At 52.9% G+C, this 27,386-nt stretch overlaps 1 protein-coding gene across 1 annotated transcript in view; it reads left to right on the top strand.

Annotated features, from left to right (window-relative positions):
* The window catches only part of MIPOL1 (mirror-image polydactyly 1), a 1,528,730-nt gene that overhangs the window by 693,121 nt on the left and 808,223 nt on the right, over positions 1 to 27,386 (top strand). The window contains exon 6 of the mRNA XM_069638413.1: positions 19,895 to 20,024. Coding sequence (XP_069494514.1) covers positions 19,895 to 20,024 — 130 coding nt within the window. The remainder of the gene's footprint in view (positions 1 to 19,894; positions 20,025 to 27,386) is intronic.

Here is a 27,386-nt window from a genome sequence, read left to right as displayed (position 1 = left end):
GATCTAAAAAAACACATGAGACCAGCTCATGCTGTATCAAGGTCGACCGGTTTCATAACCACATCTTATTCGGGTCATCTTCATCAGGACTTTATTTAGTGAGGTCTTGACTCCCTGTCTGGGATCGCTGTCTTGCACCCTTACGTGTGTATTTCTATTCCTAAGGGAAGCAGAAAGTGGAATAGTCACATGGTGTTCCATCCACACTACTACTGGTGTATACTACTATGCCTCTATTGCTTATCATAGGTGTATCTAAGGATATCACTAGGCTTACTTGCTAAAGTGAACAAATGAATGTGTCCAAAGTTGTGCCTAATATTACATAAAACATTGGGGAGACAGAAGTAAGAGGGGAAGGGGGTGGAGGGGAGGGAAAAGGACGGGCGTGGTAGTGTACATGCGTGCACGGAGGGACTCCAGGGTCTAAACCACCGTGCTTACAGGTATAAAGGAAGTGGGATAACCTTATAGCCCCTTAAAGCCTGTGCGTGATGTTACCGCACTATACTGAGAAACGTCACTGCTCAGAAATGTCTGGGAACAGAGCGAGCCCGAGCATGTAGATACTAAATATCACGCTGTCAGCTTAAGCGTTGGCTGGTATGAAGTCTAAAAACAATGGACAAGCCAGCAGTCAAAAAATGATGCGAGTGAATCAAGAAGCGTTCATTATTTCTACGAACGCAGCAGTAAATGTTATAAGGCTGTATTAGCAGCTTAAACACAGCTCTTACCTCGCTTGCTGTTATGGTACATAGGAGAGAGTGTCAATGCGTCTGCGCGGTGCCTCAAAGCCTTGGAAATGCTTGCACTACTAAGCGCCAGCCCGCTATGATGCCTCTATAGAAAAAAGTGCTTACAAGAAGCTCGGAAAAAACTCTGTTTGGTCGGCCATCTTAGCTCTGGTAACGTTTACAGCCATCTTGGATCAGGCTGCAAGCGTATGTGTGTATTTACTGCTATATTATTTACTCAGTGAACGCACGAGGGGCAGTTCAGCATTGGAGAAAAAGGTGCATTTTTCTCATCAGAAACCCAATGTGTTAAACTGACGAAGTCTTTATATATACATATGTATATATAATTGACAAATTACCACTTCCACGAAATCTGTCTTTACAAACTGCTGCAACATTGTGTTTGATAATGGCAATACATATCATACATAGTTATTCCACAGAAAGAGAGGGCAAGGCTGTATTGTATAAGCCACAAAGGTGACCCAAGCTGAATAAAAGACTTAGGCTAGATGGTACATCATAATCCTAAACAAGTACATACATGCATTGTATTTCTTACATCATCTATTAAGATCATACCTCAGGTGCGTCCCCTTCCCCTTATTTATGTATGTAACCTCAATTCAGGAAAACATTACTAGGGCTTATACACATGTACAGAAGGGTACATATATGGGTTAGTCCCCTAGTTCTATCATACTACAGTGAGCTTGTGCCCTGTGTGATGTTTTTAGGTGGGGAGAACGGCTAACTCATTCCATTGAATAAATTCATTAAACCCTTTCTTGTGTGTATTGAGCCTAAATATCCTCCTATCCTCTTCTGGAAGCACCTTAATACTGCGGTCACGGTTTGCATCACTCTTCTTTGTAGACAATGTACCAGGGTCTCAGCGGGGGGTGGGGGAGGGAGTGGGGGAGGATCTTAACTGTTCTGTATGCGAGCGACCGTGAGCTCCCACCTGGAACTGGGAGCCGAGGCGGGGCAGAGCATCGACCAGAAGCCCCTCAAATGATCCCTCCCGTTCCCTTCTCTGGTTCTAGGCTGGCCCATCTCCTTGGCATGGGCGCCTCTTCACCTCCCTCGAGATCCAGGCCTCCGGACAAACCTTCCCTCTTGGGGGTCTATCATGGCCCCTACTTATCTCTCCTCCACTTAGGCTTTGGATTGTTGACTCAAGCGTGAGGCCCCCGTCGCCCCCCTGTTCTTCCTCCTTTGACCTCTCATGCACAGTTGCCTGCAGCTCATCAAGCCCCACCCTGCACACCATTGCATGCTGCTCCCCAACACCAACTGGCTCTCTGGGAGCACTCACACAAGCAACTCTCACGACATACCACTCTGTTCCGAGCATCCTTGGCATGCATTCCAGGTACACATGCTATCCGGACACAACACTTCTCTCCTTACCACATTCACACCCAGGGCAGGCGTCCCAGATGCCCAGGATAATAGGACACATCTCCCTCCTCACCACATGCACACCCAGGGCAGGCGTCCCAGGCGCCCAGGATAATAGAACACATCTCCCTCCTCACCACATGCACACGCGCACACCCAGGGCAGGCGTCCCAGGTGCCCAAGATAATAGGACACATCTCCCTCCTCACCACATGCACACCCACACACCCAGGGCAGGCGTCCCAGGTGCCCAGGATAATAGAACACATCTCCCTCCTCACCACATGCACACGCACACACCCAGGGCAGGCGTCCCAGGTGCCCAGGATAATAGAACACATCTCCCTCCTCACCACATGCACACGCACACACCCAGGGCAGGCGTCCCAGGTGCCCAGGATAATAGAACACATCTCCCTCCTCACCACATGCACACCTACACACCAGGGGCAGGCGTCCCAGGATAATAGGACACATCTCGCTCCTCACCACATGCACACCCACACACCCATGGCAGGTGTCCCAGATGCACAGGATAATAGCACACATCTCCCTCCTCACCACATGCACACCCACACACCCAGGGCAGGCGTCCCAGGTGCCCAGGATAATAGAACACATCTCCCTCCTCACCACATGCACACCCACACACCCAGGGCAGGCGTTCCAGGTGCTCCGGATAATAGGACTGTTAGGCGGAAACCTGTGCAGTTCCTTCTGGGACCACTGCAAAAGGTTTAGGACTACAGGTGTTTGGCAGTAAACCCGCTTGGTAGCAGTCCGTACCACACAGATTCACTGTTGGTAGCTGTGGCTGAGCAGTCAGACTTCCCTCAAGAAGAGTTAAGCAGTATGTGGAGTATACAAGATAGGGCAATTCTTCACAGTAAGATAAGCAAACAAGCAACGAGGCTCAGTGTAAAGATATTAAGGTATTTTATTTATAACGAAACATCTATATAAAAACACTATGGTACTATCACAGCAAACAAATCAAATACAATTACTCTACAAAGAAGAAACGATCAATCCCCCTAGCAATATTTCGACAAGTCTAGGTTTTACCGGCACCACTTATTTACAGACAGAGGTGTGTGCCTCAACCTAGATGGCACTCTAATATTAGTTAGGACGGGAGAGAAAAATAGGCAGGTTATGAAATCAACACAGTTCAATACTTCACGGGACAAATGCAAGGCAAGAAGGCAAGAACCACAATAGATCATAAAGTTCAGAGGCCAGGCCCACTCGGAGAGAGGCAAGGCGATATGTCCCAACAGTCTCTAGTAGAAATGCGTTCGGGTCTTTGCAGCAAATTGTTATCGGCAGATTGAACCAGTTCAGAACAATACGTGAGAAATCTTGGAGGCGACCCAACGGAAAGGAGAGGATTAAGACACCTCACTCGAACCGATCGAAAGGGAAGCCAGGCGGACACGGTACCTTGTTGTGGAGGGCAGCTCCGGCGGGGGCAGTTGTTCCTGGTGGTGGATGCACGTCGGGTCTTTGCCAAGAGTAGAGATGTTCTCGTCGTCGAAGAAAAGTGAAGGCCGGTGCACCACCAGGGAAGAGACCAGCCGCGGAGTGCTCCGTCACAAGGCACCACCTTTTTGTCGCGTACAGGGGTAGTGGCTATCCGGTTGCCGAGGTGCTCTGCATGGGCAATTCGACCACTGTGTCCTGGAGCGAAGAAAAAGCAAAGGGGACTGGTTGTTCCCACCAGTCAGGAGAAGAGACTCTCCGGCAGGGAGATCTCCTCTGTCGTCGGGAAGTGGTGAGTCGGTTCCGCAGGGCTCCACCGGAGGTGTCGTCGTTGCAGGTCGGCTCAGCTTTACCCTCGTCGGATTCTTAGGTCCTGTGGCGACTTCTGAAGATCCAGTCCCAAAAGCCCTGCTTTTATGCAGAAAACCCCAATTCATTCAGCCTAGCTGTCAATCAACACATGCTAAGTGGTGAGCGGGGAGGCTCACCACTTGGGCCAATCACTCCAGAGTGCGACCGGAGTTGGCAAGGCAACTCGGTCCAGGGTGCCTAAACCCCCTCCCACACCCCTGTGGTAACCCAGACAGAATGGCACCACTTTGGAGGGTCTCTGTACAGAGCCTGCCAAAAGTGGAACAAAGGGCTCAAGCTTTGGTTTAGGAGTCACGGAGACGAACACAGACACCATTTTACAAACCAAGTTCTGGCAGAAAATACCATCCGATAAACTTATTTAAGATAAGTAGACCGGTGGTACGTTAGAGATTAACGAGAAAAAGTATCAATCTCCAACAATAGGACGAATCCCATAGGGTTATGTTCAGGGTCGAACATAACAAGTAGTTTCCACTGCCACCAGCCAAAACTCGACGAGGGGGGACGGGACAGTGCCCCCCCGAATCCAGGAGTAATCGAATTACCCCTACTAGTACGTCCACAATAAGATGGTTTGTACTAGTTCTGTTAGTAAATTTAGGTCTAGTAAAGCCAATGGTGACTTTACATGCCCGGGGAGACAGTAGTCAGTCCCCGGGTATGGAGTCTAGGGTGGGGGTCCGCTAGGACGCCCCAGTGCTACGGCACGCAGGGTGCGGTGTAACACACATAGAAAAACATATGAGACCCTATGGAGTAAAAGACCCCATAGCCCATAGAACACATTGACATTCAAAGGAATTACACATACATGTCCAAGAGTGGGAGAAAAAGAGTCTCACTCTTGGCAGGATGGAAAAAACAAACTCCCGAAATCCAGCAAAGCTGCTGGGGGACTCACTAGGTTAGGAAATTCAGCCTAAACAGAGAATTCTCCCTAACAAGGACACATCTCCCTCCTCACCACATGCACGCCCACACACCCAGGACAGGCGTCCCAGGTTCCCAGGATAATAGGACACATCTCCCGCCTCACCACATTCACACCCACACACCCAGGGCAGGCGTCCCAGGTGCCCAGGATAATAGGACACATCTCCCTCCTCACCACATGCACACCCACACACCCAGGGCAGGCGTCCCAGGTGCCCAGGATAATAGGACACATCTCCCTCCTCACCACATTCACACCCACACACCCAGGGCAGGCGCCCCAGATGCTCAGGATAATAGGACACATCTCCCGCCTCACCACATGCACACCCACACACCCAGGGCAGGCGTCCCAGGTGCCCAGATAATAGAACACATCTCCCTCCTCACCACATGCATACCCACACACCCAGGCAGGCGTCCCAGGTGCTCAGGATAATAGAACACATCTCCCGCCTCACCACATTCACACCCACACACCCAGGGCAGGCGTCCCAGGTGCCCAGGATAATAGGACACATCTCCCGCCTCACCACATGCACACCCACACACCCAGGGCAGGCGTCCCAGATGTCCAGGATAATAGGACACATCTCCCTCCTCACCACATGCATACCCACACACCCAGGGCAGGCGTTCCAGGTGCCCAGGATAATAGAACACATCTCCCTCCTCACCACATTCACACCCACACACCCAGGGCAGGCGTTCCAGGTGCCCAGGATAATAGGACACATCTCCCTCCCTGCCACATTCACACCCACACACCCAGGGCAGGCGTCCCAGATGCCCAGGATAATAGGACATATCTCCCTCCTCACCACATTCACACCCACACACCCAGGGCAGGCGTCCCAGATGCCCAGGATAATAGGACACATCTCCCTCCTCACCACATGCACACCCACACACCCAGGGCAGGCGTTCCAGGTGCTCAGGATAATAGGACACATCTCCCGCCTCACCACATTCACACCCACACACCCAGGGCAGGCGTCCCCGATGCCCAGGATAATAACACATCTCCCTCCTCACCACATTCACACCCACACACCCAGGGCAGGCGTCCCAGGTGCTCAGGATAATAGAACACATCTCCCGCCTCACCACATTCACACCCACACACCCAGGGCAGGCATCCCAGATGCCCAGGATAATAGGACACATCTCCCCCCTCACCACATGCACACCCACACACCCAGGGCAGGCGTCCCAGGTGCTCAGGATAATAGGACACATCTCCCGCCTCACCACATTCACACCCACACACCCAGGGCAGGCGTCCCAGGTGCCCAGGATAATAAGACAGATCTCCCTCCTCACCACATTCACACCCACACACCCAGGGCAGGCGTCCCAGGTGCCCAGGATAATAGGACACATCACCCGCCTCGCCACATTCACACCCACACACCCAGGGCAGGCGTCCCAGATGCACAGGATAATAGAACACATCTCCCTCCTCGCCACATGCACACCCACACACCCAGGGCAGGCGTCCCAGATGCCCGGGATAATAGGACACATCTCCCTCCTCCCCACATTCACACCCACACACCCAGGGAAGGCGTCCCAGGTGCCCGGGATAATAGTACACATCTCCCGCCTCTCCACATTCACACCCACACACCCAGGGAAGGCGTCCCAGGTGCCCGGGATAATAGGACACATCTCCCTCCTCACCACATGCACACCCACATACCCAGGGCAGGCGTCCCAGATGCCCAGGATAATAGGACACATCTCCCTCCTCACCACATGCACACCCACACACCCAGGGCAGGCGTCCCAGATGCACAGGATAATAGGACACATCTCCCTCCTCACCACATGCACACCCACACACCCAGGGCAGGCGTCCCAGATGTCCAGGATAATAGGACACATCTCCCGCCTCACCACATTCACACCCACACACCCAGGGCAGGCGTCCCAGATGCACAGGATAATAGAACACATCTCCCTCCTCACCACATGCACACCCACACACCCAGGGCAGGCGTCCAAGGTGCTCAGGATAATAGGGCACAACATCTCCCTCCTCACCACATGCACACCCACACACCCAGGGCAGGCGTCCCCGATGCCCAGGATAATAGGACACAACATCTCCCTCCTCACCACATTCACACCCACACACCCAGGGCAGGCGTCCCAGATGCCCAGGATAATAGGACACATCTCCCGCCTCACCACATTCACACCCACACACCCAGGGCAGGCGTCCCCAATGCACTGGATAATAGAACACATCTCCCTCCTCACCACATGCACACCCACACACCCAGGGCAGGCGTCCCAGATGCCTAGGATAATAGGACACATCTCCCTCCTCGCCACATTCACACCCACACACCCAGGGAAGGCGTCCCAGGTGCCCGGGATAATAGGACACATCTCCCGCCTCGCCACATTCAAACCCACACACCCAGGGAAGGCGTCCCAGGTGCCCGGGATAATAGGACACATCTCCCGCCTCACCACATTCACACCCACACACCCAGGGCAGGCGTCCCCGATGCCTAGGATAATAAGACACATCTCCCTCCTCACCACATTCACACCCACACACCCAGGGCAGGCGTCCCAGGTGCTCAGGATAATGGGACACATCTCCCTCCTCACCACATTCACACCCACACACCCAGGGAAGGCGTCCCAGGTGCCCAGGATAATAGGACACATCTCCCGCCTCACCACATTCACACCCACACACCCAGGGCAGGCGTCCCCAATGCACTGGATAATAGAACACATCTCCCTCCTCACCACATGCACACCCACACACCCAGGGCAGGCGTCCAAGGTGCTCAGGATAATAGGGCACAACATCTCCCTCCTCACCACATGCACACCAACACACCCAGGGCAGGCGTCCCCGATGCCCAGGATAATAGGACACAACATCTCCCTCCTCACCACATTCACACCCACACACCCAGGGCAGGCGTCCCAGATGCCCAGGATAATAGGACACATCTCCCGCCTCACCACATTCACACCCACACACCCAGGGCAGGCGTCCCCAATGCACTGGATAATAGAACACATCTCCCTCCTCGCCACATGCACACCCACACACCCAGGGCAGGCGTCCCAGATGCCTAGGATAATAGGACACATCTCCCTCCTCGCCACATTCACACCCACACACCCAGGGAAGGCGTCCCAGGTGCCCGGGATAATAGGACACATCTCCCGCCTCGCAACATTCACACCCACACACCCAGGGAAGGCGTCCCAGGTGCCCGGGATAATAGGACACATCTCCCGCCTCACCACATTCACACCCACACACCCAGGGCAGGCGTCCCCGATGCCCAGGATAATAAGACACATCTCCCTCCTCACCACATTCACACCCACACACCCAGGGCAGGCGTCCCCGGTGCTCAGGATAATGGGACACATCTCCCTCCTCACCACATTCACACCCACACACCCAGGGCAGGCGTCCCAGGTGCCCAGGATAATAGGACACATCTCCCTCCTCACCACATGCACACCCACACACCCAGGGCAGGCGTCCCAGGTGCCCAGGATAATAGGACACATCACCCTCCTCACCACATTCACACCCACACACCCAGGGCAGGCGTCCCAGGTGCCCAGGATAAAAGGACACATCTCCCTCCTCACCACATGCACACCCACACACCCAGGGCAGGCATCCCAGGTGCCCAGGATAATAGGACACATCTCCCTCCTCACCACATTCACACCCACACACCCAGGGCAGGCGTCCCAGATGCACAGGATAATAGGACACATCTCCCGCCTCACCACATTCACACCCACACACCCAGGGCAGGCGTCCCAGGTGCCCAGGATAATAGGACACATCTCCCTCCTCACCAAAATGACACCCACACACCCAGGGCAGGCGTCCCAGATGCACAGGATAATAGGACACATCTCCCTCCTCACCACATGCACACCCACACACCCAGGGCAGGCGTTCCAGGTGCTCAGGATAATAGGACACATCTCCCGCCTCACCACATGCACACCCACACACCAAGGGCAGGCGTCCCAGATGCCCAGGATAATAGGACACATCTCCCGCCTCACCACATTCACACCCACACACCCAGGGCAGGCGTCCCCAATGCACTGGATAATAGGGCACAGCATCTCCCGCCTCACCACATTCACACCCACACACCCAGGGCAGGCGTCCCCGATGCCCAGGATAATAAGACACATCTCCCTCCTCACCACATTCACACCCACACACCCAGGGCAGGCGTCCCAGGTGCTCAGGATAATGGGACACATCTCCCTCCTCACCACATGCACACCCAGGGCAGGCGTCCCAGGTGCCCAGGATAATAGGACACATCTCCCGCCTCACCACATGCACACCCAGGGCAGGCGTCCCAGGCCAGGGCAGGCGTCCCAGGTGCCCAGGATAATAGGACACATCTCCCGCCTCACCACATGCACACCCACACACCCAGGGCAGGCGTCCCAGGTGCTCAGGATAATGGGACACATCTCCCTCCTCACCACATGCACACCCACACACCCAGGGCAGGCGTCCAAGGTGCTCAGGATAATAGGGCACAACATCTCCCTCCTCACCACATGCACACCCACACACCCAGGGCAGGCGTCCCCGATGCCCAGGATAATAGGACACAACATCTCCCTCCTCACCACATTCACACCCACACACCCAGGGCAGGCGTCCCAGATGCCCAGGATAATAGGACACATCTCCCGCCTCACCACATTCACACCCACACACCCAGGGCAGGCGTCCCCAATGCACTGGATAATAGGGCACAGCATCTCCCGCCTCACCACATTCACACCCACACACCCAGGGCAGGCGTCCCCGATGCCCAGGATAATAAGACACATCTCCCTCCTCACCACATTCACACCCACACACCCAGGGCAGGCGTCCCAGGTGCTCAGGATAATGGGACACATCTCCCTCCTCACCACATGCACACCCAGGGCAGGCGTCCCAGGTGCCCAGGATAATAGGACACATCTCCCGCCTCACCACATGCACACCCAGGGCAGGCGTCCCAGGCCAGGGCAGGCGTCCCAGGTGCCCAGGATAATAGGACACATCTCCCGCCTCACCACATGCACACCCACACACCCAGGGCAGGCGTCCCAGGTGCTCAGGATAATGGGACACATCTCCCTCCTCACCACATGCACAACCACACCCCCAGGGCAGGCGTCCAAGGTGCTCAGGATAATAGGGCACAACATCTCCCTCCTCACCACATGCACACCCACACACCCAGGGCAGGCGTCCCCGATGCCCAGGATAATAGGACACAACATCTCCCTCCTCACCACATTCACACCCACACACCCAGGGCAGGCGTCCCAGATGCCCAGGATAATAGGACACATCTCCCGCCTCACCACATTCACACCCACACACCCAGGGCAGGCGTCCCCAATGCACTGGATAATAGAACACATCTCCCTCCTCACCACATGCACACCCACACACCCAGGGCAGGCGTCCCAGATGCCTAGGATAATAGGACACATCTCCCTCCTCGCCACATTCACACCCACACACCCAGGGAAGGCGTCCCAGGTGCCCGGGATAATAGGACACATCTCCCGCCTCACCACATTCACACCCACACACCCAGGGCAGGCGTCCCCGATGCCTAGGATAATAAGACACATCTCCCTCCTCACCACATTCACACCCACACACCCAGGGCAGGCGTCCCAGGTGCTCAGGATAATGGGACACATCTCCCTCCTCACTACATTCACACCCACACACCCAGGGAAGGCGTCCCAGGTGCCCAGGATAATAGGACACATCTCCCGCCTCACCACATTCACACCCACACACCCAGGGCAGGCGTCCCCAATGCACTGGATAATAGAACACATCTCCCTCCTCACCACATGCACACCCACACACCCAGGGCAGGCGTCCAAGGTGCTCAGGATAATAGGGCACAACATCTCCCTCCTCACCACATGCACACCCACACACCCAGGGCAGGCGTCCCCGATGCCCAGGATAATAGGACACAACATCTCCCTCCTCACCACATTCACACCCACACACCCAGGGCAGGCGTCCCAGATGCCCAGGATAATAGGACACATCTCCCGCCTCACCACATTCACACCCACACACCCAGGGCAGGCGTCCCCAATGCACTGGATAATAGAACACATCTCCCTCCTCGCCACATGCACACCCACACACCCAGAGCAGGCGTCCCAGATGCCTAGGATAATAGGACACATCTCCCGCCTCGCCACATTCACACCCACACACCCAGGGAAGGCGTCCCAGGTGCCCGGGATAATAGGACACATCTCCCGCCTCACCACATTCACACCCACACACCCAGGGCAGGCGTCCCCGATGCCCAGGATAATAAGACACATCTCCCTCCTCACCACATTCACACCCACACACCCAGGGCAGGCGTCCCAGGTGCTCAGGATAATGGGACACATCTCCTTCCTCACCACATTCACACCCACACACCCAGGGCAGGCGTCCCAGGTGCCCAGGATAATAGGACACATCTCCCTCCTCACCACATGCACACCCACACACCCAGGGCAGGCGTCCCAGGTGCCCAGGATAATAGGACATATCACCCTCCTCACCACATTCACACCCACACACCCAGGGCAGGCGTCCCAGGTGCCCAGGATAATAGGACACATCTCCCTCCTCACCACATGCACACCCACACACCCAGGGCAGGCATCCCAGGTGCCCAGGATAATAGGACACATCTCCCTCCTCACCACATTCACACCCACACACCCAGGGCAGGCGTCCCAGATGCACAGGATAATAGGACACATCTCCCGCCTCACCACATTCACACCCACACACCCAGGGCAGGCGTCCCAGGTGCCCAGGATAATAGGACACATCTCCCTCCTCACCAAAATGACACCCGCACACCCAGGGCAGGCGTCCCAGATGCACAGGATAATAGGACACATCTCCCTCCTCACCACATGCACACCCACACACCCAGGGCAGGCGTTCCAGGTGCTCAGGATAATAGGACATATCTCCCGCCTCACCACATGCACACCCACACACCCAGGGCAGGCGTCCCCGATGCCCAGGATAATAGGACACAACATCTCCCTCCTCACCACATTCACACCCACACACCAAGGGCAGGCGTCCCAGATGCCCAGGATAATAGGACACATCTCCCGCCTCACCACATTCACACCCACACACCCAGGGCAGGCGTCCCCAATGCACTGGATAATAGGGCACAGCATCTCCCGCCTCACCACATTCACACCCACACACCCAGGGCAGGCGTCCCCGATGCCCAGGATAATAAGACACATCTCCCTCCTCACCACATTCACACCCACACACCCAGGGCAGGCGTCCCAGGTGCTCAGGATAATGGGACACATCTCCCTCCTCACCACATGCACACCCAGGGCAGGCGTCCCAGGTGCCCAGGATAATAGGACACATCTCCCGCCTCACCACATGCACACCCAGGGCAGGCGTCCCAGGCCAGGGCAGGCGTCCCAGGTGCCCAGGATAATAGGACACATCTCCCGCCTCACCACATGCACACCCTCACACCCAGGGCAGGCGTCCCAGGTGCTCAGGATAATGGGACACATCTCCCTCCTCACCACATGCACACCCACACACCCAGGGCAGGCGTCCCAGGTGCCCAGGATAATAGGACACATCACCCTCCTCACCACATTCACACCCACACACCCAGGGCAGGCGTCCCAGGTGCCCAGGATAATAGGACACATCTCCCTCCTCACCACATGCACACCCACACACCCAGGGCAGGCGTCACAGATGCACAGGATTATAGGACACATCTCCCGCCTCACCACATTCACACCCACACACCCAGGGCAGGCGTCCCAGGTGCACAGGATAATAGGACACATCTCCCTCCTCACCACATGCACACCCACACACCCAGGGCAGGCGTCCCAGATGCACAGGATAATAGGACACATCTCCCTCCTCACCACATTCACACCCACACACCCAGGGCAGGCGTCCCAGATGCACAGGATAATAGGACACATCTCCCTCCCTGCCACATTCACACCCACACAACCAGCGCAGACATTCCAGATGCTCAGGTTAATTGGACACAGCAGGATCTCCTCGTGAGCAGAGGTACCCAAGAGTGCTTCAGCATGTCTAGGATTTTGTCTTTTCTTCGAGACATTTGTGGAGTTGGTGTGCAGGTAGAAAGCTTCCTGGTCAATGCGAGGGCAACTAGCAGAGATTATAACTCTTGGTGCAATAAATCTTGTATGGAAGCAGAATGAAAGTGAAAATATTGCATAACTACCCTGGTTCCCCACAGACTGGGCCGTTTCTAGCCAACCTGGTGCCCAAACACTAGAATGCGCTCCCCCGACTGCCACACGTAACTCCCAAACTACACCTCTGTGTTGCGCAACAAAACTCCCTCCTCAATATTAATAAATCATTGTTGTACAGATGAAGCTGGTTTCATTTCATTGTAATCCAAGTACTTTACAGAAGAAGCCTTATGTGAAAACACAGCTTTTGCTGCCCAGGTAAGTGGTTCTCCGGTCACCTGCCATTAGGGAATGCCTTGCCTGAATGCTGTTTCAAACTGTCCGTACTGGCAGGCTGCGTTGTGACCAGCCTGCCAGGGTCTGGGGGCCCACTGGCCCTGTGTTGCAGGTGTTCCGTTCCTACCACCTCACTTGTATTTCACAAGGGGCAAAGCTGGACTAACCATATTAATTATTTTCTGATGGAAGGTTATCATTCCAAGATGGACAGTATGGTACACTTTTATTGCACTCTTTCAAAATACCTCTATGAGAGTGGGAAAGGGGACAAATGGCACCAGTGAGGGTTCCTGTCTGCTTTGCATTAGATCACGGAGCATTTCAGGGCTATAACAGTAATCAGAGATCTTTATATTGGATAAGCAAGCCTGTGATAAAAGGATTGCATCTGTGAATCTCTAAGTTCATAACCAATGCATAACTTGGTGCTTACATCACGGCTCACAGCACACAGCCCAACATTAAGATGTTTGTAACCATGAACCATACATACTCATTTGGACAGCTTACGTTTTTGGATGAGAGTATAACATGGTTGCAATAACAGCCACTCAAATGGGTTACATGGGCTCTTTTGCTTCTCGTTTCTCGAGAATTGCAGATGAAGAAGGGCTGGGTCTCAGTGTGAGCATGCCCAACCCCCAGTGCAGAAGCATCTTTAGGGAATTATATCTATAGACAGGAAAGCATACCCTATGTCAAGGATGGCACTCTGTCTAGAGTGGCACCGGGCTCCCAGGTAGGTTTTAGGTGGCTGTGCTGATGTACGGTGATAGATAAGCACTCACAGCAGGAAGCTCAACAAGAAAGAATAATAGGTAACAGTAGCTGTGACCAAAAAAGGGGCAGGGAATACAAAGGTACAAACAAACTGGATTCCCTTTTGGGGTGTATGCAGAAATCGAAAAGAGTGTTCCACAGACCTTTGGAAACTCCAGCCTTCTACACCGATTGCTATTACAGGAGCCCACTCTGTATGCTCATGGCTGGGAACAACAGCTGTGGGTGTCTGTACAGAAACAGTATAACTGAAATGGATAACCTAAGGGAGGACAAAAGACTCAAGGAAGAGAAGGACAGGGATCAAGAACAGGGGGTTGCAAACAAGGAAGAGAGTAAGGGAGCAGTAGCCAGGAAACAGGGGGGCTGCAAACAAGGAAGAGAGTAAGGGATCAGTAGGCAGGAAACGGGGTCGGGGGGCTGCAAACAAGGAAGCAGGGCTGCAGTAACGGATGGCACAAGGTGCAGGCAGACTGCAGAGGACTGTAGTAGGCTGCAAGGCAGGGAGTCCAGAGGAGCAGGTCGGCGAGGAGTGAGCCCACAGGAGCAGGGCAGCGAGGCAGGGAGCCCAGAGGAGCAGGGCAGCAAGAAGCAAGCCCACAGGAGCAGGGTAGCGAGGCAGGGAGCCCAGAGGAGCAGGGCAACAAGAAGCAAGCCCACGGGAGCAGGGTAGAGAGGCAGGGAGCCCAGAGGAGCAGGGCAGCAAGGAGGGAGCCCACAGGAGCAGGGCAGTGAGGCAGGGAGCCCAGAGGACCAGGGCTGAAGGCAGAAGAGTGTAGCAGGTTGCTTGGCAGGGAGCCCAGAGGAGCAGGGCAGCAAGGCGCGAGCCCACAGGAGCAGGGCAGCGAGGCAGGGAGCCCAGAGGACCAGGGCTGAAAGCAGAAGAGTGTAGCAGGTTGCAAGGCAGGGAGCCCAGAGGAGCAGGGCAGCAAGGCGCAAGCCCACAGGAGCAGGGCAGTGAGGCAGGGAGCCCAGAGGAGCAGGGCAGCAAGGAGCGAGCCCACAGGAGCAGGGATGCAGGCAGAAGAGTGTAGCAGGCTGCAAGTCAGGGAGCCCAGCGGAACAGGACAGCAAGGAGCGCTATAATCGGAAGCAGGATGATACAGCAACAGGAACAGCATTCAAATCGTGGCTCAAGGCAAAAAGGTGCTGGGAGAACTCTTAATGCAAGAGACTGAGCTCCTGCAGGCAGCTGCTTAAATACAGCCCTGCCCTGTACTGAGGCAGGCTAATTGGCAGCACTTGGAGCAACACACCTGAAGACAATCTGCCTCCTCCCTCTCTGGTTCTGAGAAGGTGGAAGCAGCACTGATAGCTCGGGCTTCTGGGGATTGTGGTTCTAATACTGATGAATGGGAATAGCCAGGAATTGATAACTGTAGCAAGGTGCATTATGGTACATGTAGTTAGTCGTGCAAATGGAAATTAAGGACCAAAGTATGAATAGGGTTTTTTCAAAGAGTATTATGAAGATAAATGAGTTCCAAATAGTCCATGATGGTTGCCAATGTGTGCGCCAGTGGCACAGGCATGACACCCTACAAGAGACACCCAATAAACAATGCACAGAAAGTATTGTACCTCTTACAAACTTTAGCCTGACCAGTAATAAGCTGCTGAAGCGTTTTAAACAGAACCGGGTTCTAATGCATGGTAAAGGGTCCACAGTTCCACAGCCACCACCTCCTCACTATTACACAGGCCTCAATGGTTATATCTACAGAGAGAGCAGGCCCACGCGTTATCTAACAGAACTGGCACTAGCATCTCATATTAAATTGAAAAGCAGTGTGGGAGCCACTGTACTGAGAACTAACATGGGTCAAATACCCTGTTCTAGGGAACTTCTTCCACTCGGGAGGGTCTACAACCATGTTTTAGCGCACTGCACCCTTCGCAGAGGAGAAGCAGCTCTTATTAGTGCTGGCCTAGTGGATGCACAATTAGAGGCGTCTTGTTTGATTGCTTTATTAAGTGTGGGCACAGTATGGCATGCTCGTCCGAGCCTCATACACAAAACGTTCCAGGCATATGTTCTGTTACATACGGGAGCGCCACATAGATGCCATTAAGCAACAGGGCGGTGACTTGTGCAGCGCACTAATCACTGTTGCACACACATCACTGTATTATGATGGACTACTGTCTGCTCGGTGACACACAATGAACCCTGCTTTACTAATCAAGGTGCCGAGTCAATTGAGGTGCCATCTGGTGTGCACTGGGCAGTGGGTGGCTTGTTAAGAAAATGAAAAGAGCTTTGATGCTGAGCAGATGCATTTGGTCCATGTCCCAAATCTGCCACTAGAATACTTAAGCCAGATAATTAGAGTTAACCTTCCCAGGGATACTCCATATGTAACTAAGAAGAAATATACAAGAAACAACGTGTTTTGTGTGGCACGTTAATCCTGTTGGAAGAATGCTTAGGTTTAGTCAGATAACTGATGCTTTGTGCTGGCCTTGAGAATAAAAAAGCCCCATTTTCAGTTCTTAACACTGGATGTTACACACATATTGTGTAGAAACAATGTCTTGTTAAATGAACCATCACTTATAAATTACCCCCACTTGAAAGGCTCTGTAAACACAAAGGGTAGGGGACACAAGGTGTGTGCCTCCAGAGCATCTCAGAGACTGTGTTGGGAATATGCATTCCTTTGTTTGTAACAAAGCAATGCTTAACTTTTTATCCTGCAGCTCAGAGCCAGTAGTCAGGGTGGGCCCCTCCTGCACCCCTCCCAGTGTCTCTCCACTGATACCTTTCAGAGTTTCTGGGGTGGCAGATCGTGATTTTCTGAGTCAGTATTTAATTTGTCTTGAATTTTGCTTTCTTGGTTCCTTTCCTTTTGTGTTTATTTTGTGCTTTTTTTCTGTTTACCTCAGTTTGTCGATGGCTTTGCTCCTGTTCTCTCTTGCTTGGTGCTCTGCCCTTCCACTCCTGCTCCTCTCGCTCTTGATGCCCTTCCTCACGTGCCTTACCTGCCTCTTGCTAGTTGTCGTCCTTCTTCTCTTTCTTGGCACTCCTCTCTCGCATCCGTTGTCCTCTTTCTCTTGATGTTTTGCTGACCCTGTTCTCAGTTTGTCGATGGCTTTGCTCCTGTTCTCTCTTGCTTGGGGCCCTGCCCTTCCACTCCTGCTCCTCTCGCTCCAGATGCCCTTCCTCACGTGCCTTACCTGCCTCTTGCTAGTTGTCCTCCTTCTCTTTCTTGGCACTCTTCTCTTGCATCCGTTGTCCTCTTTCTCTTGATGTTTTGCTGATCCTGTTCTCAGTTTGTCGATGGCTTTGCTCCTGTTCTCTCTTGCTTGGTGCCCTGCCCTTCCACTCCTGCTCCTCTCGCTCTTGATGCCCTTCCTCACGTGCCTTACCTGCCTCTTGCTAGTTGTCCTCCTCCTTCTTTCTTGGCACTCCTCTCTCGCATCCGTGGTCCTCTTTCTCTTGATGTTTTGCTGATCCTGTTCTCAGTTTGTCGATGGCTTTGCTCCTGTTCTCTCTTGCTTGGGGCCCTGCCCTTCCACTCCTGTGATGCCCTCCCTCAACTGCCTTGTCTGCCTCTTGCTAGTTATCCCCTTTTATCTGTTGTCCTCTTTATTTTTTTCTTCATAAGAAATATTTTTTTATTGATTACAACCTGTACACCATATAGTCCAACAACGAATATGCATGTCAATTCACTTGCACAGTCCCATGTTGTGTTTTCTCCCCTCCTCCCGCCCACTTCCCCCCTCGAGCCGATCAACCCTAGGTGGATCGTCTTCCTCCCGACTTGTCTGATCAGACCCGCAAAGTGTTGCCACTATTTGTTTCCAGGCAATCAACGTGTCCACTTCCTCCTCCCCTCCTCTGTTTGCTGCCTCCTCCCAAACCGTTGTTTCCAAATTTGCCCATTTTTGAAGATCTCGCCACCAAGCTTCTGCTCTAGGCCTCCAACTCACTTTCCAGCACATGGCTATCCTGCGTTTAGCCAGTATGTAAGCCAGGTCTTTAAGTTTACTCACACGTTTAAGTTTCCTTGGCCTGTCGAACCCCCCCCACCCCCAGCATGCATGCCCATAGGGAGGTCACGTCTAAGTTGATCCCTTTGCCTACCATGAGGTGAGCCACCTCCTCCCAATATTTCTCTATTTGGGGGCATGCCCAGAACATGTCTACCATACCTGCATTCACCTCCCCACATTTCGGACATATCTGTGTCCCAGCGTTTTTTAAACTTGGCTATCTTCTTGGGGGTCATATATGCTCTGTGGGTGACCTATAACTGAATCTGTTGCAACCGTACAGTCCTTGATATTTATTTGTGGTATCCTTGCACCCTGACCCACAGCTCATCGCCCATTGACTGCTGCGCCTCCTCCTCCCAGTCTCATCTCGTCTCGCCTCGGTGACCTCCCTACCCACTTTAGACATCAGCAACTTGTATATCCAGGAGATCTCATGGCTTCCGTCTGCTACGTCATAAAAAGTCTCTGTGGCCGCTTCCGGCTGACGGGCCAGCTCTGCCTCGGGCCATGTATTTTTTTATCATCCTCACCATTCTAGCATATGTAATATATTGTCCCCGGTGCCTCCCACCAATGTATCAAACTCTTTCACTATCCCGTCCTGCCACACATCTCCCATGGTCGCTAGGCCCCTCGGTTCCCATTGTTTCCTGATGCTCCTCCTCATTTGTTCATCCACGCCATCCAACGCCATCAGTGGTATCTGTGGGGAGCACTGGGACGAGTTTCCCATGAACTGGCAGGCTCTGCGCCACATCTTTCCCCCCCTAAGTCAAGCAATCTACATCCGCCTTCCCAATGCGTTCTAGGCAACCACATCCATTCATTTAGGAAATAAGGGGTGCACTCGGCCCCCAACAGTCTGGACTCTGTCATATGGTCTTCTGATAGCCATCTTGTCACGTACTGAAGCTGGCTAGCCAAATAATATACCTCAAAGTTAGGTAATCTTATGCCCCCCAGTTCATACGGGTGTCCTCTTTCTCTTGATGTTTTGCTGACCCTGTTCTTCTCTGTTTGTCGATGGCGTTGCTCCTGTCCTCTCTTGCTTGGTGCCCTGCCCTTCCACTCCTGCTCCTCTCGCTCTTGATGACCTTCCTCACGTGCCTTGCCTGTCCCTTGCTACTATGTCCCTTTCTTTCTTGGAACTCATCAGTTGTCCTCTTTCTCTTGATGTTTTGCTCACCCCGTTCTCCTCCATTTGTCGATGGCTTTGCTCCTGTCTTTCTTGCTTGGTGCCCTGCCCTTCCACTCCTGCTCTTCTCGCTCATGATGCCCTTCCTCGCTTGCTTTGTCTGCCTCTTGCTAGTTGTCCCCTTCCTTCTCTTTCTTGCACCGCTCTCTCTCATCTGTTGTCCTCTTTCTCTTGATGTTTTGCTGACCCTGATCTTCTTCGTTTGTCGATGCCATTGCTCCTGTTCTCTCTTGCTTGGTGCCCTGCCCTTCCACTCCTGCTCCTCTCGCTCCAGATGCCCTTCCTCGCTTGCCTTGCCTGTCCCTTGCTGCTTGTCCTCCTTCTTCTCTTTCTTGGCACTCTTCTCTCTCATCTGTTATCCTTGTTCTCTTTTGCTGACTCTGTTCTCTGTCTGTTTCAGCTCTGGTGGAAGAAGTGTACCTCGCTCAGCGGGAACGCGACCAGGCCGTTATGGCCAGACTGCGGCTAGCCAATGAGGAGCGAGATGACGCTATTCTCAGAGCCAAGCGCTTGGAACAGTCTATGAGAGAGTAGGTTATGTTTTTTTCTCTTTCTGGTGACAGTTTGTTAAGGGGGTGGTCTTGAGGCTTGGAGGCAATGCGAGGATTCCACAGAGGGGTGAGGTATAACGGAGATGTGGTGGGACAGTCCCGTAAGGAGGTGTAGAGCGAGCAGTGAGCTGGCTTCCCAGCCTGATCCCCCTCAATGAAGATCCCTGAGGGTCAGAGCTTTAAGTGGGGTAAGAAATCGAGGGGCAGCCTCATTTGTTTGTGTGCCTTACTATGGTTTGTATACTTTAAGATGGCTTGAAAAGTACACGCACCATAGAAAGGTACGCACACAAATGCATAACATTTATATATATGTGTGCATTTGCGTACTTTCAAAGTCATCTTTGTTAAACATTTCTATGTTTATAAAATATGGCTGGAAAAGTGCACAATGCAATCTATCTTTTATAAAGCTTTCCTGAAGGACAAAGCCTGAGGCGTCTTTGTCCGTCGGCAAAGCTGTATAAAATATGGCTTGAATTCTGTACTTTTCCAGCCATCTTTTATAAACCTTGAAATATGTCAAAGAATCCCCAGATTTGCCGAGGGTTAAAGACACCTCGTGACCTGCTGGGGAAACAAAGGGACAGTAACTTCCTCTGGTGATCTGAGGAATTTGCAGTGACTGACACAAGTGTCAGCCAGCCACAGCAGCGCTCTGTGGCTGGCATTTTTGTCAGCTTGCCTAAATTAATGGCAGGCGCGGATAATGAGTCCCGCCAATGTTGTGGTGGGATTGGGGGCCCTGGTTCAGCCCCACTTTTTGGAGACTGCCGGGGCCCAGACCTGGCTGGTCCCGGCCCACTTAAAGCACTGCAGTGAGGGTCTTCCTTACTACAGCGACATGCTACATTGCGCCCCCCCCCCCTCCCCCCCCCGAGACGCACATCTCCTAGCCACCAGGCAGGCTGGGGACTGGGCAGTGCTGGTCCCTAGCATGTGGCTTACCTGCTGCAAAGAGCTAAACCCACGGTGCTACCGAGGACCAGATGCCGCCCCCGCGGACTATGCCCCAGGCCCCGGGCCTGGGAGTTTAGGCGCGGGGTGGGGAAAACGGCACGAACGCAGTAGGGAGGGATGTCCGAATGGCGCCACAAGAAACAAAGGCCCAGGAAAGGGCAGGAAACAGCACCTGGGGAAGGTGTGAAATATAACAGCAAGGGGCCGGAGGGAAAAACCCGGCCCCCAAGAAGGAAGAAAAGTTCTGGTGGGTATAAGTAAGCCAGGGAAAGGAGAGGCGGCACAAACCACGTAAAGAGCTCACCTCTCTCGGGTAAGCTCTTAGTGCCTGGATAAGGGGAGGGAAAAACGTTTGCTCTTGCGGGCTCACTGTTTTAAGTCTCCTTTTAACATATAGGCAAAAACGTTTGCTCTTGCGGGCTCACTGTTTTTCCTCGCTTGAACATGAGGCATCGTTTCACCGACCTTGTCGGCTAGCGGGCCGTTGTGGGGGCGGAGCCGGGATGAGAAGACCGCTGGAGCAGTACGTTCAGTGGGGAAGCAGGCAGCCGGTGCGGCGACCAGCCTGGCGGATCTGCGAGAAGACCACCACTGGCACAGCAAGTACCGTGAGGAGGCGGGAAGCAGGGTGCAACGACCAGCGCGCACCGCAGCGAGGAGAAGGCCGCCGGAGTCCTTCGAAGGAGAAAACAGAAGGCATCACAGAGATCCAAGGCGCGTCCCGGGAAGGCAAGCGGTACGCAGCGACCGGAGCAGGGTGACGCATACGGGATGAAGGGACCCGCCTACAAAACAGCACAACAAAGGGAACCCGCGAACCAAGTTTGTTTGTCTACATAGACACGGCAAACAAAAACATTAAAGGAACACAGCCAAGCTTAGTGTTTAGAAGAAGCAACGTGGGAAAGGCCCGACAGAAGGAAAGCATCAAAGTTAAAGGAAGCTAGTGTTTTCAAGGAAGTCTCTGAGGAGGTCAGCCCTGCAGAAAGAAGGAACTCAGACAAGAAGGAGAGTGGAAGAAATGGCAAGAAGGGCCCAGGATTTTAGTGAATGGGCAACCAGGCAAGACGCTCACCTCGTTCGGGTAAGTGTTTTGGGACCTGGACAAGGGAGAAGGAACCGGTTTGGAAATGCCAGCTGAGTAAGAAAGCATAACGCGGATGGATGTTGCCCAACGCTACAACAGAAGAGGAAGGGTTCCGGTCGTCTCAGAGTTCCAGTGCAGCGGCAATATGGTGGCAGCCAGTCAGGTAAGGAGCAGAGTAATACGAGGGATGAAAGCGGGACTTCAGCGCTGGGGGCCGCTGTAGCCTCTTGTAAGGGGAAATGTTGAGCGGTGTGTGGGCACTTTGGGGATTTAATTAACGCCACTGGCCCTGGGTAACACATAGTCGGGTGCGCAAGGGCCAATGTAGGGTCTCAGCTACGAACTACAAAGGGGGTGTGGCAATATGCTCTCTAGCTGCTGTGCAGCAAAGAGGTCAATGCTTGTATGGGCGGCTATGCGGCAGACGTAGTAGGAAGGCACACAGCATTGGTAGCTTTCCAACATTGAAGTAAAATGTAAATCTGCTCTTAATATGAGCGCATGGAGTTTCTCTAATCGCTGGTGATCAGAAAAGTGTGTGCGCATATTTCCGTCTGGGTGCATTAGGGGGATTCTTGCTGATCACTTCACGTGCGTGGGGGTGTAATCACTCTTTTTCAGTCAAAAACTGTGAACACTTCACGAGAGATTTTAAAACCAGTATTGTTAAATAAAAGCATGTGGGGAGTTCGTATCATGGGTGAAATAGGCGTTTTACTCACAGTGGGAAAAGGTTGAATACTTTTCAAGTATGGTTATGACAGCCAGGCAGGAAGCTAAGGGTGCATGTAAGAAGCCTAATTGCCTACCCGACAGATCTGGGCAGTAGGCTACTGCTTTTGAAGCAGCCCTACCACATACAGATTTCAGGACAGCTCATACTGTTTCATTTACGCGGCTCTAAGGCAGGCTCCAGGGCAAAGCCGGCAAAAAGTTGATTAGTCTGCCTACACAGTAGACTGGAAGGTGATTATTGGGGTACAACAAAGGAGGTGTCGGCCAAGGTTTTGGTTGCACCGCGGATTGCGGGGTGTCGCAAGGGAGATTTTGGCGGGTCGTCCAGCGGGGTGAACAGGGGTGCCCACGGTGACCACCCGCCGGTAACGCGGTGTGGCACATTGTATCAGGGGTTCCGCTCCGCGCGCAGTGATGTGGAAAGAAGCGAGGCAAGGCGAAAAGAAAATGGCTGAGGTAAGAGCAAAGAGGGCAAAAGGAATGCAGCAGTTGGGCCGAGAAGGCAGAAAAAGTGTTTGGTGGCCAAAGGGGTACTGGGCGTACTACTGAAGGAGGACAGGGCAAAGGAAAATGTCACCTTTGCTGAGTGAGGAGCCGGCGGCAGGAGAGGGGGCACTACCACCAGGACAGAAGAAAAATTGGAAGTAAATTGTAAAGAGGTTAAGCTCAGGCATCACTTGTACGGGTAAGTCACCCAGAACCAGGGACAGGAAGGGGAGAAAGCTGAATAAATACAGGGAGAAAGGGGTTTCCACAATCGAGGGAGAGAGCATCGAAGAGGAAGAGAGGGACCCCCTGGAAGCATGGGTAAAATGGGAAGGGTGACTAGGTAAGGAGAGAGAGAAGGGCTCTGGTATAGAAGGGATAGACAAGAGTGCAGGGGCAGGTCCAATTCCACAACCAAGGTAGAGAGCAGCAAGGAGGAACAGTGGGACTCCTTGGAAGCATAGGTAAATGGTAAGGAGTAGGGGCACCAACGGTATTACAAAAATACCCATAGGATGGAGTGGCATTATTAACTTGGCAACAAGGGGTTTTGAAGGTATACAAAGCAGTGGGGGGGATGCATGAAAGGAATACGACCGGGAGTTGAGAAGGAAACGGACGGTTACCCGGACAGGGGTGGGACGAGGAGAGTTCTAACTGGTACTGTTTAATGGATTAAAAGATAAAGGGGACCACAGGGTCCACAGTTCAGGAGGGCAACAGGCATAATGGGAAAATAATGATAGAAGCAAAGACAGTTACAGCAACAGGGGATACGATAATAACGACAAGGAATCGTTTGAGGTCAGGGGAACAGAATCTTTGGGGCAGTCAGTAGGGGACACAGAGAGGACGGCAGAGCAGCAAAGTAACATACCACCAACGGGTCAAGGGGGTGGCAGGGGAGATATCGGGAAAACATAGCTGGGAGCATGGAGCATAAGCAGAAGGGCAGAAAAGGGGGAATTCCAAAGTGGTCAATAAGAGCAGTTATATGGCAGTCGCATATCAACCATGAGGAAAAGATGGCTCGGGGGCAATAGTAGGCAACCATACAGCAGAGCACTCCCACACCAGGAAGGCATGGGTTCCACGAATAAGCATCGGAAATAATGGAAAGGCTAGCCATAAGGCTGACTGGGAAAGGAAAATAGGGCCACGTGTATGGCAGGAAAATAACACCCATACCGGGAAAGGCAGTGGTTCCAAGAATAAGTATCGGAAATTCGGAAATAATGAAAAGGTTAGCCAGGAGGTCGACTGGAACCAAAAGGGAGAAAACACCCACGCCAAAAAAGGCATGGGTCCCATGGAAAGCACGGGTATTAGAAAAGCTGGCCAGGAACGCCCTAAAAAAATGGGGGGAAAGGTTCAGAGAGCTGAGGCCGGATGCAAAAAGGGAAAAAACGCCCACGCCGCAGAAGGCATGGGTCCCGTTGGAAGCACTGGAAAGGAAAGCACGGTTGGCTACAAGGTTGACTCTAAAGAAGTGGGAGAAACACAGAGAACGGAACAGGTCATTGACAAACTGACCAGGAACGCCCTAACGTACAAAATGGGTAAGCAGTACGAAAAACAGGTAAAAGATGTGTTGGTGGAAACAGGTGTGCAAGATGTGAAGAAAAAACAAAAAATGGCAACCGCAAAAATGTGTGCATTTCTGGAAGGGGCATTTGCCAAAGGGAGAAATAAAAAGCTAGGCGGCAGCACACCTAGCGGCGGTGGCATATACCACAAAAGTGGCAGGCATACCGGACCCAAACCACAGCACTAGAATAAAATATGCTATGAGAGGATGGGCTAAATTAGAGGGGAAGAAACCAGACAGCAGAAGGCCGGTGAACTTTGGGAAGTTAATAATTCTGTTAAGTGTTGCGAGATGCATGCAGCAGCACGTACGAAACCGCGCTGTTCACGGCAGCATTCGCGCTGGCATATTACGGGGCTTTCAGAGTAGGGGAGCCGGTGGCCAGTAATACGGTGGCAGGAGACGGCCTGGCAAGGAGGGATATTAGTATGGGAAGCAAGGGGATGTCTATAATGTTAAGGAAATCTAAAACAGACCAAACGGGGAAGGGGAGAGCAATAGACCTCAATTGCATCAGAGAGAAGGACCACTGTCCCAGATGCATCACCCAAGAATTCCTAGATCTCCAACCAGTGGTCAACGGGCAGCTATTAATACATAGGGACGGCAGTGCACTCAGCAGGTACCAGTTTCAGGCGGTATTAAAACAGGCGGTGGCCAAAGCAGGATGGGATCCAGCCGAATTTGGAACCAAGCAAGGGGATGGGGGCTTTTTTCCGACAACAATTTTAGGGCACTCCAGGAAGGGGTTGTAGGTAGAGTGCTTTTGGGGTGGACCTGAACGTGGCGCGAATAGCACCCGCTCAGGTGTGGCGGAATGTGCCCAGGAACGAAGGCCCAGGGGTAACAAGGACTCAGGAGGAGCCTTGGGCAACTTCGTAACTGGACACAAGGTGCCCAAAAGCATATGGCAGTGTATTGATTTTTGTTGTTATGTATTTTCTGTAAGAACATAAAATGCCTACGGCCTACAACTTTTCCATCTACATAATTGGTCTGTCATTTATTATTTAGCTAGGGATCTGGTAATAAGAGCAAAGCGAGCCCACACTACTCAGCCTATGTGCCCTGCAAGTCTCTCACACTCAACCCTTGGTGCTGCAGCAACCCCCCTGCCTCTGGATAAGTGGCAGGGGAGCCGCTGCAGGTGGGTGCTGGCAGGGGGTGGCGCCTCCCCGGCTCTCTGATGTGCCTGCCCCCGGGGAGCTGTGGGTGGACGCGCCCTGCGTAGTCAGGCGAGGGAGGGCAGGATTGATGGTGTGAACAATACATCAGACAGGTGACATGTCTCCCTGCACGGGCCCCGCCTCGAGTGCACGTGCTGTCACTGCCAGGTCCCCGAGACTATGGAATCAATGGGGCTCTGAGACCCCAGGTCGCCCCCGGCCTCAGGGCATGCCCCTGGCCACCCCAGCTCTGCATTGGACGAGCCCCTGCCCCTGAACTCTCTCTGACAGAAACTCACATGTGCACAAAAGCATGCATTGCTGTCCTTGGCATGGGTGAATGCAGTACCTCATTATTATTTATTTAGTGTTTTTTAGGTCAGTAGTTTCCCCTTGCACCACCCCCTCTCCCCTCCCCCACGGACCCGTTAGTGCGCTCTACAGGGACACTGGCTGGAGATGCATGGGAGATGACAGATTTCTAGTGAGAGCAGTGCGACTGGCTTAGAGGGTCTCTAAAGGACGTGTATGCAGGTCCTGTGATCCGCGCATAGAAGGGGGCATAGCACCCTCTCAGCGCAGGTATAGGACCGCAGGGTGTATTTATAGAAGTGGGGCGTGCCTTGCCCAGGAACATGCTCGTGGCTGGAGTCGTCGTCTGTTGCAGGGCGCTTATGTCAGTGAATACATGGTACATGGGGACAGCGCCAGACAGTCTGCTTTGTTTATGGCCTAGTTTTGTTTGAAGGTGCTTTCTCTGTTTTCCTGCTTGGACTTCAGTGCTTTTTGCTTTGCACTCTTGCATTTCTTAAATCTGTGTCGCCTTTACAGTGAACCCAAGACACCCCTAGTTTGGTTGTGGGGCGGCTTTGGCCTGAAGATGTTTTTTGTTCCTGTGTACCAGGTTTTCCTTTAAGCCTCTTAGCTGTTCACTCTGGTTGTCAGACTGGTTTGGCCTGCGCATATATTTGGTGTTTTTTGCTTCCTGGATTGGTGTTCCAGATGTTTTGGTTCCGCTCTTGGTTGTCTACTGTACTGGGTTTGGCTTTAGGTTGTTTTGTTGGCTTGTTTTACTTTTAGAATTGTCTGTTTTTGGGCCCAGTTGAGCTCGTAGCCTGGCTTGTTTGCTGGTCTGCTGTGTTTGGCCTAGGTAAGCTTTTGGCCTGGCTGGTTTGTTGGTGTGTGGTTTGTTGGTGTGCTGTGTTTGGCTTAGTTGAGCTTGTGGCCTGGCTGGTTTGATGACCTTGCTGGTTTGTTGGTGTGCTGTGTTTGGCTTCGTTGAGCTTGTGGCCTGGCTGGTTTGTTGGCCTGGCTGGTTT

This window comes from Ambystoma mexicanum, chromosome 14 (genome assembly GCF_040938575.1).
Source record: "Ambystoma mexicanum isolate Mex_15411 chromosome 14, UKY_AmexF1_1, whole genome shotgun sequence".
Taxonomy (NCBI): domain Eukaryota; kingdom Metazoa; phylum Chordata; class Amphibia; order Caudata; family Ambystomatidae; genus Ambystoma; species Ambystoma mexicanum.
The sequence above is the reverse complement of the archived record's forward strand: the minus strand, read 5'-3'. Positions and strand labels throughout refer to the sequence as shown.